This window comes from Oratosquilla oratoria, chromosome 2 (genome assembly GCF_046742065.1).
Source record: "Oratosquilla oratoria isolate Oo_2021 chromosome 2, ASM4674206v1, whole genome shotgun sequence".
In the NCBI taxonomy this organism is placed as follows: Eukaryota; Metazoa; Arthropoda; class Malacostraca; order Stomatopoda; family Squillidae; genus Oratosquilla; species Oratosquilla oratoria.
In genome coordinates, this window is record NC_134778.1 from 79,200,666 (window position 1) to 79,219,124 (window position 18,459).

Here is an 18,459-nt window from a genome sequence, read left to right on the forward strand (position 1 = left end):
AATTTGTGTTGGTTGCTTATTATGCACAAATCTTCCATTAATTTGTAATTGAACATTCTTTAGCTAATTGAAGCACACATGAATTTGTTGTTTGTGTTCTAATGCTTTTCATTTGCTTATGTGGGTGAATTTATCTATATTTTTTCATATTACAGAAATCAAACTCTGTATCCATTTTTTTCAATATCTGCATGGCGAACTGCCAGAGATTATATAAAGAATTTTATTCAGGGGTCGGAATACAAGTCCCCCACCTTTATACAAAAGGGAGTTAGCCCAATGAGATAACCCAGGCTTCATTTCCTTCCACTAACTCCTCCACTATCTCATTCTCATATTAAAGTACAACTTTTCTTATTTAGTCTATAGCCTCGTTTGATAAAGTATGTTTTCTAAAAATATTTCACTAAGATAAGATAATTCAAGGTCAATAACTGCACGAGCTTATTGATAAATCCCTCAGTATTGTCATTTCCTACCAGTGTAAAAGAATACTTTACAATATTCTGAGGCCTGAGCACAAACATATCCACACAGGGCACCCTTGAAGTGAAAGGCTGAATTTGATCAAAACAGTTGTGCTCATGGGGCCTGGTCTTCTTGGCGCTTGGTCCTCCTAGGGCCTCGAACTATTCATAGTGGTATATAATCTTTCATTATATAGTGTACACAACATGATTATTACTAATAGTTGTTTTGGTTGCTATGGACAAGCACTTGTATTTTTGTGGACAATCTCATGTCACTGTCATGGGTAGTTTTGATAATCTCATTGCATAAAAAATGTACTGGAAATAAAAACTTAATCATCACTGATCTTTGGCATCCTTTATTCTCATTTACAAATATGTAGAAATTTACATAATATACATTATTTACAAAGAAAAGCACAACTATTTACAAAGGAAAAACATAAGAACCTACTGCTAAGTACAGCTCTAGGTGTGAGAACATGGGAAAAGAAATTAAACAGAGGCAATATTCCATGGGTTGAAAATGGAAAATTTGACAAACCATTGAAAAAGAAATTAGACAAACAGAATTACAACTTTTGTAATGCATTCTATAATTGTAATATCAGTATGTTTGGCTGGATATCAGTGATCCAGGAACCAATCAATGAGTGATGGATGGCAGAGGGCTACATCTCTGCTACCCATTTTTAAAACCTATCAAACTCTTCACTTCCAGCTGACACTTGGTTTTCAGACCAGAGCAAAGATCAACCTCAAGTGCATCTTTTCACACGAGGACAACTGACAATTGATGACTGCTCCCCTCCTACTACTTTCCTCTGGTGACATAGAAAGTCACACATATAGTACAAACAACAGTTCAAAATTTCTCTGCAAAGAGATCTATGGGAGGGCCTGAAGACCAATGCCAACCACTGTGAAGCAGTGGGTTTCCAGTCAATGAAAGTTGAAGATGGACCCTCCCCCTCAAATCTACCAGTAGGCATGAATTTCAAAGGGCAAATGCCACTCAAATCTTTGTTTTGTGTTGGTAATAAAGATATCACTCAGAAGTAATAGGTGGCTACAGCCTAAAAATGCAATTTCTGAATTTCATACCAGTGGATAAAAATAACCTTCCTTCTTTAAAAAGTATGAGATCTTTGTTAAGAGTGCAGAGTAAAAGATTTATCGAGATTGAAATTAACCAAGTCAAAAAATCTCATGTTCAAGAATATGACATAAAAACTTGATAAAATGATAAACCAACACTACCACCAGTTATCACCCTGACAGAGGGCAATTCTACAAAAAATGAAAGAAGCTATACTGTTATTGTTGTTTTTCATTTTCAAATTATTATTATCAGTCTTCAGACTCTACTCCATGATTTATATTTTGTATAAACAATTCACATCACTGTCATATCACTGAAGGATTAACATTCTGATGCCCATACAATCAAATGCATTACAAATAAGAAACATGTATGTTTACATTTTCAAATTTAATCAAATCCTCAAGTTTCCTCTTTAAATCCCTTGAGTAAAGTAAAAGTAACGAGACCATGTCTCCTCCACACAGCCAAACAAAAAAAGCATTCAGTATCAAACTTAGTCAAATTTCACCGGCACTCTTGACAGGTGGTGCCTAATCAAAATCTGAACCATTGAAACATATCTCTCCTGCTTCAATGAACTGCTGAATTCATTTACTATGGCTGAGTGTGGTGTGTGTGGGGAAGGTAGAGGGTAGGGTTGGAGGAGGGGTCTGATAGGAGGTTGGATAACTGGATTTCCCTTTTAAAAAGCAATTCACTGGTTAATTTGCTGCACAATGCATCAGTTTCATATGGACTGACAAGTAAATTGGAAAGGCTTGGGTGGGGAGGAGCTAAGGAAATTTTCAAGGGATGTAATTTGATATACAACAAAGAAGACTCTTGAATGTACTGTTAGGCTCTTCATTCACTTCTCAGTCAAAGTATATAGATTTCAGGTTCAATTCAGATGTCTAAATACAGGAGCTGATGAGTTTACATAATCTAGGCTCAGACAGGCAAAGTGATCAGGCTCTAGAATACCTACAAAAACAAAATAAATATCTGTTCATATCATAGGGCTGGCATGGTTCTGGATTGCTTATGTCCTGAAAACTGTACAATGATACAAGTGTGAACATCAGAAAAGGAGAGATGGAATTCACTTATGAAAATCGTACTTATGTGAAACTGAGTAAGCTTTGAGAAAGTGGGAAAATCTAATCCAAAAGGTAAAGCATTAAAAAGAATCAATGCTTAAGTCATTCTGAAACATGGGTATACAGCCACTGAAACGTATTTCCCCAGTAATGAAGTCGTTGTTGAACAGGTGATTTATGGTCAACAATATCAATTAAGCTACATGCACAGATACTAGATTATATGCAGAATAGCTACCTCTATATAAAGTATATGATGAATACACTCATTTGTCATATTAAATACCTAGGAACTGATAAGAATACTCAATGTAAATGAACTCTGCAGAATATCAAGTGTGCTAAGACACTTGATGACCAAACTGTGGTCTCATTGACATTTTTCAGGACTTAAACAACCAATACCGTAATAATAATACACACATACACGCTGACAAGCACAGGCATGTATACACATACACACACACACATGTATATCTATACATTAACACTAAAGAAGTCTATTATATCATCATTAGTATTTTCAGCTGTACAAGGCTTATGGGGGAGAGAAGAAAGAGGAAATACCATGTAACAGAATGTAATAGAAACTGAGAAAAATGACAAAGAACTCTAATGCAAAGAAAAGAATATTCATATTAGTATATCTAATAACACAATATAACAATATTATAATTTGAAAGAAATAAAAATAATTTCAGTAGGCTGTCTACTACTTCTTGCAACTGAATAATACAATCATATGAAATCAAGTTACTAATATTATAGTATCAGCTACTTCTTGCAGCACAAAATTTGATCCACAGAATGTCAGTATGGCTCATGATACTAATATTACCACAATAAATGAAAACGAGTCAAACAAAGGATAACCAATAACAAAATTCTGAAAATTAGGTAGAAACTTTTCCAGATCACTGAATCAATTCCTATATTATCTGCAGAAGTTATGGAAATTAAGAAGACCAATTTAGGCAAAGAAGACAGAACTATGTGAGGTCATCACAGTTGGGGCTCTATTTATGGAATTTCTATTGGTGAATCCTCTCTTCAAGGATTCATTATCATGTGAGTCACTATTTCTGGACCTCCTTTAACTGGAGCTTGTGGTAGCCAGATTTCTATTTGTAAACCTTTCTAGGAATATTCCAGCTGAAACAAATGAGTGGGTCTCTAGGTTATCTTGTATGTTTTTCATTAAAAATATGAAGAAGAAAAAAGAAAGAAATAAAATGAGAAAGAGTGAAAAAGAAAAAAAGGAAATAACATCTTTCAAGCAGAAAGTACCAAGATCAGAAAATATGTATATATCAAAATAATAAAAACAGTAATAAAAACAGATGCCATTAAAGAAAGCTTGGATTTCGTTTATGCATATTATGTTACTGATAGTTGACAAGTATAAACATAAATATGTTCTTACTGATCTTCAATGGATAATCAAATCAAGTACAACTCTGTATGGAGATACTACCAGTCAAAATACTTCCATGGAGACCAGGACACAATACTACAATCTTGCTGACATGAGTGTACTGTACGTGTTCTTGATATTACATAACAAAAACCTGAACTAAAGCAATGCATATAAAAATAGTACAAATGTTTAAACTTATATAAACTAAAATTGGATCATAATGTTCCCGATTAGAAAAAGTGTCAAGCGATAAATGGATTAAAAGTTTCATACAAGAAATGCACCCCATTACTGTATCTATAATAAAGGCTATAAATTCTTAATAATACACGTAGTCCAAGGATATGTCTTCGATACACTGAAAACTGACAGCATTACACACGGCTGCCAGATCCAAAAGGAAGTCAAGTAGAACACTGCATTTTCTATATGTCAGCAGCAATAGCAAGAAAATGGGATCTCGATGCCAGGCAGGAGCTAAAGATTCTATTAAGGGTAGCACAAGTTGATCTGGAATCTTCTGCACATGCCTCAGGCTGGCAGAATGACCACATCAGGATCTCTCTTTCAGAGAAGCATGACTTTGGTTAGACTTTGCTAAGCCAAGACAAGTCTACTTCTCATGATACAAGAGAGCTCGGCCATGTGCACATGTATGCTCACATTTAAACACATACATACACACTCCCACACTAAATTGCTTACAATATGAATCAGTTCTAATGGCACACAAGAGGATGTCCAGATATTTGGTCTTTCAAATGAAGCTTACCCATCAGGACCTCTCTTTCATCTACTCTTCAACCTTCACTTGTATGTTCCATGACAGCCAACTCTCAATCACAAGTCTGGGGGTCAACTATGTCAACCATTTTATAACTGGTTGGTATAAATGAACAATGATCCAGCGGCCACTATGCAGCTAAAATTTATATGTGGAGGGCAGTCATTATCTTTTATTTTTTCTATACAAGTCCTAATAACATGAGGCATTGCTATTCCTAAAACTCTTTCAGCAATTACTGAAATTGGCATTATCCCCTTCACTACTGAAGTGTTGCACAAAAGAGTTGAATAAAACAAGTCTGGTGGCAGCATGAATAATAGAAAAAGTGCCACCCAATGTGGAAGGAGTTAATTTTGAGAAGAAAAAAAAAAAAAAAAAAAAAAAAAAAGGAGGAGGAACTATCTAAAAGTCTAGTGACAACCTGAATAAAAGGACAAATTTCACCCAGTAGGGAAGGGGCTAACAGATCTGCCTTGACACCCACAATCAATATTTCATCAGTGTACAAGGCTGCCTCATAGTGCCAGCAGAATTCTAGGCTTCCATATCTCCAGTTGACAGCCATCTAGCTATCACATCTACTCACAACGATATGTTTCCCCAGTGGTGACATTCATCACCACTGTTACAATGTATTAAGTGTTCTAAATCAACATGGAGGAACGTGTTGCTGACTCTGGCAGGTCACTGAGTGGCTGTTAGGAGGGTACTACTCCAGGTGCAATCCTCCATCACTTTCATAACACCTCTGCACATCTGATAGCATGTGCAACCCATATACCTTCTTTGTCCAGGTGCCAATTTTGCTTTTCCCCCTACAAGTGCTAAATACATAATCCCTTACATCTCCCCATACACATTATGCATAATTTTTCTATGTTCTCTTACATGCATTTGATGATATTCCAATATATCCTTTTACAAGCTCTGTATACCATACCTAAGCATTCTCTTAATTTGGCCATTGAATTACCTCATGTATCCCCCTTCATGTGCGAGGTGCGGTCCGCAGCCTATCCCTATACAATATGTGCGACATAATTATAATTCAAGCATATATTCCTAAATATATAATGCACCATCCCCATGCATCCCCTCATATGTGCAATATATCTTTTATATGCTCCTCATGGCTCTAACATTTACATAAAGTTTACTTCCTTCACATGCTCTATATACCCATTATATATGTGAGACAGCCTTTTCTCATGCATCTGACAGCAATATAACAAGTATCAGTGTTTATGAGCCAGAAGTTATACAAAGGGAGGAAAACCATTCCATTTACATGTGGTTCCCCAACACATATACACACACATACACACACAACCTCTCTTCCAGTTTCACTACCATATATGTGGAAGGAGGAGCTGGAAACCACAATACCGGTTCCTGTCATACCACTAGAAAACCTTGGGCTAGTTCTCCTGCAGGACTATAATTGTCCTGCCTCTCCTGCATTTAACTGAGTCCTAGGCCTTCATGAGCTGCAGGTGATGTCTGATTCAGGAGCTCAGGACTACTTGAGCCGTTAGGATGCTGGCAACTACCTTCTTGGCAGCACTTGTAGAAACCTACACCACAGACCTTTTTGACTATGATACCTCTCGACACTCAGTTGACTAGAGTGTGGCCAATGACTGTGGCTATGCATGTATCCCCTACATTAGATGGTAAGTTTCTTGTTTTCTATATTTCATTACAGTTATGGCACAATAAATCGTCCACAAAATACGACAGCGAGCACAGATAGAGCTATAGACACTGGACTTCCACATTTCTTCTTGCTGCTTGATAAAAATATGCTGAAACAGAATGTGACACTAACAACAATGAACACTCTTAGAGACTCAGGTCTTACAGTCTAAATGATGTGTTCTTTCTCAATTTATACTCTCGGCAGCTGAGCTAGATTTCTGGCCTGTTTTGTCTAGACTCCCAATAAGAACCAGAAACATCCTTTCCCGAATGGGAGACTTTCACCCATTGCAATGATGATGACCTCGAAGAATCTGCTGAGAAAGGACGTGGTGATTGGCAAAGCAACCCAAGATAGAAGACAGGGGGAGTACAATTCTTCAAATTACCACTATGCTCCTTACCAATATGTTAAAAAAGGGGCAAGTGCATATTGCAAGTAGAGCACTTATATAACTGGGAAATTCCATCATGGCTAACTCTTACATGGATACTGTTGATTTCAGTTTTCCTTTCTGAATAAGTTCTACTACCATCTGCACAATCTTACAAGCCAATTCTCCAGTTTCCAGGCACTTCTTTAAAGACGTCTGCTAAGTATTTATCATCAACTATCATCCTTTCTTCTGTCATTTGTTTACCTGTTGATAACTTTCTGTGAAATTTCACATATTAAGCTACTTTTTAGTCTCAATTCATATTCATTTTACAGACCTCACTACTATAGTCTGTAAGAGTATCTTGGAACTAATCCTCATCAATACATTAACCCACTTTTTCATGACAACCAGTGTGAGAGAATAACTTAATATCCTGTTCAACTTCTTAGAAGTTGATCTGTTGGTCGTTCATGTCTTTCCTTGATCTGCAGTGTCTGCTGACCTTGTGCAAGGTAGCATTACACCAGTCACCACCTTCTTGTGCATTCTGTCACTTCTTCAAGCCTCTGGTTTTCCTCAAAACTTTTGCCACGAGGTCAGACTATTCTTCTGGTATTAATTTGCAAAAATTCTAGTTCTCCTTAGACTTTACCTCTAGAATGTAGGCTTTTACCACCAGATCACCCAGCTCAGACCTACTGCACAAGATGTCCCCTCCCTTGCCCAATTTTCAACAATGAAATGTTTCCTTGAGTTGTTTTCACGACCGCTGTCGTTTCTCGCTTTTGAGCATCTTCTATCTGTGATCACCCAAAAATCATTCGGTCTTAGGGCATTCTTCCCCGAACACACTCTATCCGTACACAAGTACCTCAAATCCAGGGTGATCTGTAATTGCCACTGCACACACAATTCCAGCACCTTTCTTACTTCAATCCACAGTTCAAACCTCCAATCCTTGAAACTTAAATGGTACAAGGAAAGCCATCGCGTGCACCACAAGAACACTTAAGACTATTACATATGTATCTAAACCAACTAACGAGATCCTTTCTTGGGATCATCTGCTCCTCCCCCGAAGTCTTGCCCCACATGGAGCGGATTTGCGTTGGCCATTTTACCTGTGGGGCCCACGTGGCCTGTGCTACCGTAGAAGGCCGATGTGGATTCATACAAGTTGGAACCATTGGTGTAGACGGCGCTGTCCTCGGTATAGGTGCCTTCAGACTCGTCTTCAGCCTCTTCAATGGGTCCTTGGTACAAGGAAGATCCACTGTACATGTCCGGAAGGCGTTGTGGAGGGGAGTACTCTCTGTTGCTGTGGCGCGCTCCTGCAGCGCCGGCGATTCGTGATCCGCTGAGGCCTTGAAGACCCTGTAGGCCAGTGGGAGTAGGATCCCGAGCTCGGCTTCCTGGACCTGGTAGCGGATCACTCGGGTCTCGGCGTGAGGAAGCGTGGTTTGAAGAACCGTGAGGATTAGAACCGTGAGGGGAGTTGCCGTGGGGAGAGAGGCTGTGGGGAGATAGGCCGTGAGGTGACGGCCCATGAGGGGAAGGTCCATTTGGGGAAGGACCATGAGGAGATGGACCGTGTGGAGAAGGGCCATGCGAATTGTTCTGAAGGTCAGCTGGAGGGGGAGGCAGAGCCTCGCCAACTAGATCGAAGTCTCCAGTGTGAACACCTCGCTTCATAGCGGCCGGACTCGCCCGGCTCTTCACCAGGTGACGAGGGAGTGAGCCTGTAGAGTAAGGAACCTGCAAGAAGAATACAGTCAGTCAATCCCTGTTAGCGTCCATCTTACGTGACAAGAATGAATAACAATTTCCTTGAATAAACTCTCCATTCCTTTGCCATATTGTCACTAACCTCTTCTAATCCCCAAAACAGGTGAAACTGTTTGACACACAAAAAACACACACACACACACACACACATAAACACACACTTCAGCGAATGGACGGCTTGGATGACGTTCTGAAGAAAACTGAAGTCTGTGGATCCCAACGCAAAGAGAAGTGCCTAGTGTTTTTACAGGGTGGGGGGAAATTGCTCGTGGAGTAGTGGGAAAGTAGGGAAAGAGGAAAAGGGGAGGGATTACTGAGGGAAATGGAAGGAAATGAGGAGGGAGTAGACTTGGCCCAGCCAGACAAGCGAAAGGTAAACAAAAGACTGAGTGATGATGAAATGTCTAATAAAAATGTAAAGATTAGAAGTATAGAGAGGAGCAATACAGTAGAAAGTGACGAGAATATGTTCCAGGGATTTAAAGAAGGTGGGGGGGACACAACCCCCCCCCCCCGACTGATAAGACTAGAGGAGAGAGTTGATAAGGTGATCGAGGACTTGGAACGTAAGTTAGGTAATGTTGACTCCATTTTCCAGAGAATTGAAAGGTTGGAACAACTAGAGAAGGCAAACAGAAACTTAACTGAAGAAATAGAGGACCTAAAAAGACAGTTAGGAAATGTAAAGGAGGAGAATGAGAAATTGAAGAAGAATAGTAATGAAAACAGAGAGAAAATAGCTAAAGAAGCTAAAAATTGGAGAACAACCCAAGAAGGGAATAAGGTTTCATTCACTGACATAGTCAAACAGCAATTGAAAGAACATAATGAAGACTCAGTTATTAAAGTGATGAGACAGAAGGAGAATATAGTAAGAGAATTAGCTGACAAAAAGAAATGTATAATTATATTAGGAATGGAAGAGAAACAACCCAGATAGAACCGCAAGAATCAAGGAGGAAAATGAAAGAGTAAGCAGTTTATTAAAATTAGTCCAGGAAGATGAACCAGAAATTATAAAGGAAATTGAGGAAAAATTCAGACTCGGAAAATATAGTACAGATAAGACCAGACCAATTAAGATTAAATTCAGGTCACAAACAACGGCAGAGAAAATTCTATCCAAAACAGGGAAACTAGCAACAAATGATCAATATAAAAAGGTATGGATAAAAAGAGAAATGAATAAGGAGGAAAGAGAGGCAGAAAAGCAGAAAAGACTTGAAGCTAAGGCAAAAAACGAGGAAAGAACGGAGTCAGAGAAAGAGAGATTCTATTGGAGAGTAGTGAACATGAAAATAAAGCAGTTCGACATACTAAAGAAAAACATAAGGGAAACAGAGAACACAATGGAAGTGGCAGAAAACTAAGAGCGTCTTACACAAATATAGATGGATTGATAACAGGATTGAATGAACTGAATGATTATTTGAAAGAAAAAGAACCGGACATAATGGGAATTGTAGAAACAAAATTAAAAGGCCCACTACCACCCAACAGTGTAGGACATGATGCATACAATTATTGGATTAGAAACAGAGAGAAAAAAACAAGGGGGTGGAGTTATGTTCCTGACTAAGAAGGATATAAATGTGAAAGGTGTCATATATGGAAAGAATACAGTAGAGATGATTATGATAGAAGTGGAAGACCGAGATAAGAAGAGCAGAAAATTTGTGATCAATTATGTGCCTCCGAAAACAGCCTCATGGGAGGAGAGTGAACATAAAAGTATGTTAGAGGACACAAAGATAGCATTAACTAAAATAATGGAAGACGGAGGAAGAATAGTTATGATGGGCAACTTTAATTGCAAAGAAATCTGCTGGGAAGAAATGACAGTAAAGAAGAACCATCGAGGCTAGACTTAATAATTACATCTGAACCTAGAATAGTGGACAAGATTGAATATAAAACACCAATAGGTAAAAGTGACCACATATTGATTGAACTGGAACTTAATGAAGAAAAATATATGAAAAGAAATGAACAATATAGAAAAGGAAGAATGATGTATGAAAAAACAAACTTTGATAAAATAAGAGAATTCTTCCAACAAGAAAACTGGGAAGAAATATACAAAGAAGAAACATCAGTGGAAGAGAAATGGAATATTTTGACAAAAATTTACAAAAAAGGAGTGGAAAAGTATGTCCCAAGACAAAAACAAGAAAAAGAATAAAATGCTGGTACAACAAAAGTTGTAGGGAGTTAAAAGACAAAAGAGACAAAGCCTGGACCAGATGGAAAAAAGACAGAAGACCTGAAAAATGGAAAATATATACTGGTTATAGAAATGAATATGTACAAAAGTGCAGAGAGGAAAAAAGAAAATATGAAAAAGATGTTATAGAAAAGTGTAAAGATCAACCAAAACTATTCTACAGATTTGTAAACAATAAACTGAAAAACAAACAAGACTTGGAGAAATTAAGACAAGGAGGAGTTGAATACACTGAGGAAATGGAAATGGCAGAAATTATGAACAAACATTTTAAATCAGTGTTTACAAGGGAAAATATACAACCTGAAGAGATTGAGTGGAAAGAAAAAGTCCCCCCTATGGAAGAAATAGAAGTAACAAAGAATGAAATATTGACACACTTGGGTAATTTTGATGTCAGAAAATTGCATGGGCCAGATGAAATAGCAAACTGGATTCTGAAAGAATGCAGGAATGAACTGGCAGACAAAATACATAGCATAATAAGCAGTTCCTTAAAAGAAGGAAAAGTTCCAGAAGATTGGAAAAAAGCAAATATAGTACCTATATATAAAGGAGGAAATAAAGAAGAACCTACCAACTATAGACCAGTCTCTCTAACAAGTACAATAGCAAAAATTTGTGAAAGAATTATCAAAAGTAGATGGGTAAAATACTTGGAAAAAAACAACGTACTAAATCCAAGGCAATTTGGATTCAGACAAGGACGATCATGCGTCACCAATTTAATATGTTTCTATTCAAGGCTAATAGATATAATACAAGAAAGAGATGGATGGGCTGATTGTGCATTTCTAGACCTAAAAAAAGCTTTTGACAAAGTACCACATAAGAAGTTGCTTAAGAAATTAGAATATGAAGGAGGAATACAAGGTAAATTGCTAAATTGGATGGAAGACTTTTTGCAAGAAAGAAAAATGAGAGTAGTGATAAGAGACCAGCACTCAAAATGGAATGAAGTAATAAGCGGTGTCCCGCAGGGAACAGTTCTGGCCCCAATAATGTTTGCTATATATATTAATGATATGGATGAAGGAATTGAAAGCTATATGAGCTTCTTTGCAGATGATGCAAAACTACTGAAAAGAGTGAAAACTGAAGAAGATTGTGAATCACTACAGAGAGATCTAAATAAAGTACAAGAATGGAGTAGGAAGTGGGAGATGGAGTTCAATACAAAAAAGTGTAGTATAATGGAATTTGGAAAAAGCAAAAACAGAATAACAGGATCATATAATTTGGGAGAAGAAGGAATAAAAAAAGTAGAAAATGAGAAGGACCTGGGAGTCATTGTTATGAATAATATGTCACCTGAGAAACATATAAATAAGATTTTTGGAGAAACTTATAATTTAATAAGAACAATCAAAGTGGCATTTACATACCTGGATGAAGAAATGGTGAGGAAAATCCTAATCACCCTGATAAGACCAAGATTGGAATATGCAGCAACGATATGGTCACCAAGTACAAAAAAATGTATAAAAAAACTTGAAAGAATACAAAGAGCAATTACAAAATTGGCACCAACACTCTCAAAACTATCATATGAAGAGAGACTACAAAAACTTAAACTACAGACACTAGAGCAAAGAAGAGAGAGAGGAGATTTGATAGCTATTTACAGAATTATGAAAGGCATAGAAATTACTGATAGAGAGAATCTGATAAAATGGGATGACAGAAATACAAGAGGACACGGAAAGAAAATAAAAAAAGACAGCTATAGAAGAGATTTGAAAAAGAACAGCTTTCCTCACAGAGTAATAGACAGTTGGAACAAGTTAGATGAGAAAGTGGTGTGTGCAAAAACAATACATGAATTTAAAAATAGTTTAGATAAAATGAGATATGAAGACGGGACCCCACGAGCATAGCTCCCCTTCCCGTAAAATACAACTAGGTACAACTAGGTAAATACACATACAGAGAGAAAGAGAGGAATAAAGGGAGAGGAAAAAGGAAGAGAACAAAAGAGAGGGAGAGAAAGCAAGATAGAGGGAGTGATATATTTATAGAGATGTGGTTTTTGTAAGTGCATATGGGCCTGGCAGTGAGAAGAGCGTAGAAGAGAGGCTTTTTGGATAGAGGATTTAGGGAGAAATATCAATGTAATAGTACTGGGAGACCTTAATGCTAGGGTAGGAAAGGATCCAATTGATGGAGTGGTTGGGAAATGTGGAGTTCCAGGAAAGAATCGTAGTGGAGAGTTGATGGTGGAAATGTGTCTAGAAAGAAAAATTATGATAGCAAATACAGTGTTTCGGAAGAAAGTCAAGCATAAGTACACATGGGAGAGGGTGGTGGAGGGAAAGGTGGTAGATAGAGCATTAATGGATTATGATAGGAAGAGTTAAGGATGTACATGTGCTAAGGGGAGAGGGTGGGGGAATATCAGATCATTTTTTGGTGGAAGGTAAGTTGAGAGTGGAGGATAGATGGAGGAAGAGGAGAGGGACAAAGGGTAAGGAGGTGCTTAGAGTGAACTCCTTAAATGAAAAGGAAAAAGAGAAGGAGTACAAGAGGAAGCTGAAGGAGGAGTGGGAGGGAGTGAAGGATAGAGTAGAGCTGGGTGTGGAGGAGGAATGGGGATGGTTCAAGGAGGGAGTCACAAAGTATGCAAAGATGGTGTGTGGAACAAGAAGGACAGGAGGAAATAGAAAAAAGGATGGTGAATGGTGGGATGAGGAAACAAAGAAGGTTGTAGAAGAGAAGAAGCGAGCTTTCACAGATTGGTTACAAAAGAGGATAAGGGAGTCATATGAGAGGTACAAAGAAAAGAAAAGAGAAGTAAAGCAAAAGGTAAAGGAGGCAAAGGAGAGCAGATGTGAAATGGGGTAGGAGTATGACAGAAAATTTTGAAAGTAATAAAAAGATGTTTTGGAAAGAAATTAAGAGAGGAAGAGGAGGCAAATCAAGTAGAGAAGAAAAGGTAAAAGGTGCAGATGGAGAGATGATAATGGAAGAGAAGGCAGTAGGGGGAAGATGGGCAGAATATTTCAGGGAGTTGCTAAATGTGAAGGAGGATAGGGAGGGAAAGATAGCTGCAGTGGGAAATGTTAAGAAAATGACCATGATGAGTGAGCAAAATGGAGGAGAAATAAGGAAGGATAAGGTGAAGGCAGTTGTTAAGATGATGAAAGCAGGTAAGGCACCTGGTCTGGATGGATGCCATGCAGAATGTCTAAAAAAGGAGGTACAGTGATGGTGGACTGGCTGGTGAGGTTATTTAATGTTTGCTGGAGAGAGGGTAGAGTGCCGGAGGACTGGAGGAGTGCCTGTATAGTTCCACTTTACAAGGGAAAAGGGGACAAGTGTGAATGTAGTAGTTTCAGAGGGAGCTTGTTAAGTGTAGTTGGGAAGGCTTATGGGAGGATCTTGATTGAAAGGATTAGGAGAGAAACAGAGGGAGTAATTGGTGAGGAACAGTGTGGATTTAGGACGGGTAGAGGTTGTGTAGATCAGATTTTTGCGGTAAGACAGATATGTGAGAAAGCTATAGGAAAGGGGAAGGATGTTTTTTGGGCCTTTATGGACCTGGAAAAGGCTTACGACAGGGTAGACAGAAAGGCACTGTGGGAGGTTTTGCGGATATACGGGATAGGAGGAAAGCTTCTAGGAGCTGTCAAGAGTTATTATGAGAGTAGTAGAGCTTGTGTCAGGATTAGAAATGGAGAGAGTGAGTGGTTCGAGGTAAAGGTGGGACTTCGTCAAGGATGCATTATGTCGCCCTGGCTGTTCAACTTATACATGGATGGGGTAGTGCGAGAGGTAAATGCAAGGGTCGTGGGTCAGGGATTGGAGCTGGTTAAAGAAAATGGAGAAAAGTGGGAGGTGAGCCAGCTGTTATTTGCGGACGACATTGTGCTTGTGGTAGGATCGGAGGAGGGATTGAGGAAGTTGGTGACAGAGTTTGGGAGAGTGTGTGATAGAAGAAAGCTGAAAATAAATGTGGGTAAAAGTAAGGTGATGAGATGTACAAGGGGTGAAAGTGGCAGTAGTCTGGAAGTGAGCATTAAGGGAGAGCGACTGGAGGAAGTGGATAGTTTTAGATACAGTACTTGGGTGCAAATGTGGCAGGAAAAGGTGGAGTGAAGGCGGAGATAGAATGTAGATTGAGAGAAGCGAGTAAGTGCCTTGGTGGATTAAAAAGTGTAATGAGGAATAGACATTTGGGAATGGATGCTAAGAGGAGACTGTATGAAGGAGTGATTGTGCCAACAGCACTGTATGGGGCAGAAACATGGAACATAAGAGAGGAAAAGAGAAGGAGTTTGAATGTGTTTGAGATGAGGTGTCTGAGAAGTATGATGAGGGTTACTAGGCTAGATAGAGTGAGAAATGAGGAGGTGAGGAGGAAAACAGGGATGGAAAGGGGGTTGGGAGATAGGGTTGATGAAAGAGTATTAGGATGGTTTGGACACATGGAAAGAATGAGTGAAGAAAGACTAGTAAAAGAGGTATGGAAGGCAGATGTGGAGGGAGTGAACATGAAGGGACGTCCTAGGATGAGGTGGATGGATGGGGTGAAGGGGGCTTTGGGGAAGAGGGGAATGTCTGTTGAGGAAGGACGGGAGAGGACAGAAGACAGGGGTGAACGGAGAATGGTTGTATATGGATGATGTTGTGATGCATGAGGTGGAATGGGCGAGGGGATGGAGGGTGAGGTAGTATGTGTGAGAAAATTTTGACGCAGCCCGAAGGGATTTCTCCCCGTCTTCTCCTTTATGCATGGGGGGACGGAGAGGGGGGGGGGTCGCCGATTTAATGAAACGGCCTTGCTGTGGATGTGCTGTGTCTTGCGACACTGCTTCTGACCCAGGGCAGTGGACAAGGTGCAGGGATGACCCGTCATCCAGGAGGTGCTAAGATGAGAGGGAGGGTGGAGGGGTGTGGAGTGAATTCAGGGATGGAATGGGTGGGAATGATTTTATGCCATTTCCTTTTTGGCTACCTCCCTTGTAAGGGGGAAAAACCCTTGGTATATGTATGTAAGATTCATTCTATCCGACCTTCGCGAATCCGACTAGTCCAAAAATCCGACTTTTTTCTTCAATGTCCCCAAGTTGGAAAAAAAATTAAATTTGTCCAAACAGCCATATATATATATATATATATATATATTTATATATATATATATATATATATATATATATATGTATATATATATATATATTTATATATAATATATATATATATACATACATACATACGAACACCTCGTATAACGAGCCTAAATTTTGTCAAAAGAATGACTCGCAAATCGAGCAACGCTTCGCATAACGATTCACGAAGAGGCAACGTTAGGTCCCTTGCATCCCACACGTGACTCACTCCCACCCAGTGTTGGCATGTGGTGCAGTTGATAGAATTAAGCAGACTTTTGAAATATATTTCTAAATTTGGAATTAATTCGAGTAAATATTGAAAGTATCTTACGTTTACCATTATTCCATTTATCTTTATCCAATATTGTAAATAGGAACAACTCATGACACCGTTATAACAAACGTAAGAATAAATGGTATCAAATTTCTTACAAACGTAGCAGTTCTGGCAACTCGTTTGCTTCTCGGCGTCTATCGTTCGTCGTGTGAGCATCGTATGTCGCTTGTGATCTCTATTTCAAGTAAACGTGTTAATTTTATGTTTATCTTAGGTGAATGTTATTTTTTTAAATTTTGTTTTAAATCAAATTATGCAAAGGAACTTGTTTAAATTCAACAGGAATATATTCTAAAAAGTAATATTTTCGAGGTCCGGAACGCATTAAATCTTTTTTCTATTGGGAATATTAGAGTCGATTGAAGAGTAATTGAGTTAACGTGAGATTTCTTGGAATGAATTAAACTCGTCAATCGAGGGTCTACTGTATATATAAGTATATCATATTATATCATATTATATTTTATATATATATATATATATATATATATATATATATATACATACATATAAATATATATATATCTATATATATATATATATATATATATATATATATATATATATGCGTAAGTAATCTTCAGTGCATCTGCACTGAAGATGTAATTATACGAAAGCGCTCTGCTTCGTTACTTTACTTTTCCTAGTGGTTACTTACGCATTTGTGAACACACGCTCCTAGTGTTTTTATTGCATATATATATATATATATATATATATATATATATATACATATATATATATATATATATATATATATATATATATATATATATATATGCATATATATACATATATATATATATATATATACATATATATACATATATATACATATATATATACATATATAATATATACCATATATATATATATATATATATATATATATATATATATATAGTATTTGTGTGTGTGTGTGGTGTGTGGTGTGCGTGTGCGCGTAGGAAGAGGAAAAAGAGAATGTGGAGGAGTAGGTGACAGGAAAAGAGCAAGGAAGAGGAGACTGGGAGGAGGAAGAGAAAAATTCATACCGCTTTGTTGAAGGCTCGGGTGACCATAGGTGATTTGTGTCTCCACTGTCCATACGGAGGCAGCTGCCCCAGCTGTTGTAACTGCTGCTGCTGCTCCTGGCTCAGAGGTCCTACGGGCAGCTGGTCATAGGGGATAGGTTGTTGTAGCTGTTGTTGTAGCTGTTGTTGTTGCTGCTGCTGTTGTTGTTGAAAAGCTTGTTGCTGAAAGATTTGCTGTTGAACGGCGAGCATGTGGTGGTCAGGTGGAGGGTGTTCGGGGAGAGGTGGAGGGGGGCACTGCTCCCATGGAGGGATGTAACCACGCTGGATTGTCCCATGAGGCTGTAAAAAATAACAATAAAATAAAAAAAAAAGAATGGTAAGGGTATTACCCTTCCGCGAACGTTGATTCATAATTCTTTTTTTTTTCTTTATCCTTGTGCTTCTTTTTCGCCATGTGTTAGAAATTATCTAAAAGGTGAAATATTTACTCTTAATATTAAATAAATGTGTAACATTTAAAAATCGTATTGTTCCATAGATAATGTAGACTGCTGGATTAGCAGAAAAAAATAGTTCCTACGATGATGAATTTCAACAGTTTGAGTCCTGTGTTCCCAATTCCTCCCCCTCTGTGTTCCCTATCCCTCTATGTTCCCAAACCCACTCTCCGCCCCCCCATCAAAAAAAAAAAAATCCTCCCATGATAAGGTTGGGATTTCTCCCATGAGTGAAGATCCCTCATCTGAGGGAGTCAGGTTAGGTGGGACTGCTTACCACAAGGCAAGGACGTTACAGTTGCGCCATGCTGATCGTATTAAAGTTTCAGGTTATTCCTTTTAATACCATCAGCATGGCGCAACGGTAACGTCCTTGTCTTGTGGTAAGTAGTGGCAGAGCTTGTTAATCACCTTTGCAACTCACCTCGATAGTTTAGCATTAGAACAAAAAAGAAAAAAATGAAAAAGAAAATTGCTAAACAGTTGAACGAACCCCTAATCGACCCCAAGGTGCCTCAGCCATGTAGCCTTCTCTTGACCTCAGAGACTTTCCATA

General features: G+C 38.3%; 1 protein-coding gene across 1 annotated transcript in view; it reads right to left on the reverse strand.

The window, feature by feature from the left end:
• Positions 1-813: 813 nt before the first annotated feature.
• LOC143036471 (roundabout homolog 2-like) overlaps positions 814-18,459 on the reverse strand; it is a 261,373-nt gene continuing 243,727 nt past the window's right edge. The window contains exons 16-17 of the mRNA XM_076203867.1: positions 17,425-17,745; positions 814-8,691 (exon numbers count right to left, since the gene is read on the reverse strand). Of these exons, the coding sequence (XP_076059982.1) occupies positions 7,975-8,691; positions 17,425-17,745 (1,038 nt within the window). The 3' untranslated portion in view covers positions 814-7,974. The remainder of the gene's footprint in view (positions 8,692-17,424; positions 17,746-18,459) is intronic.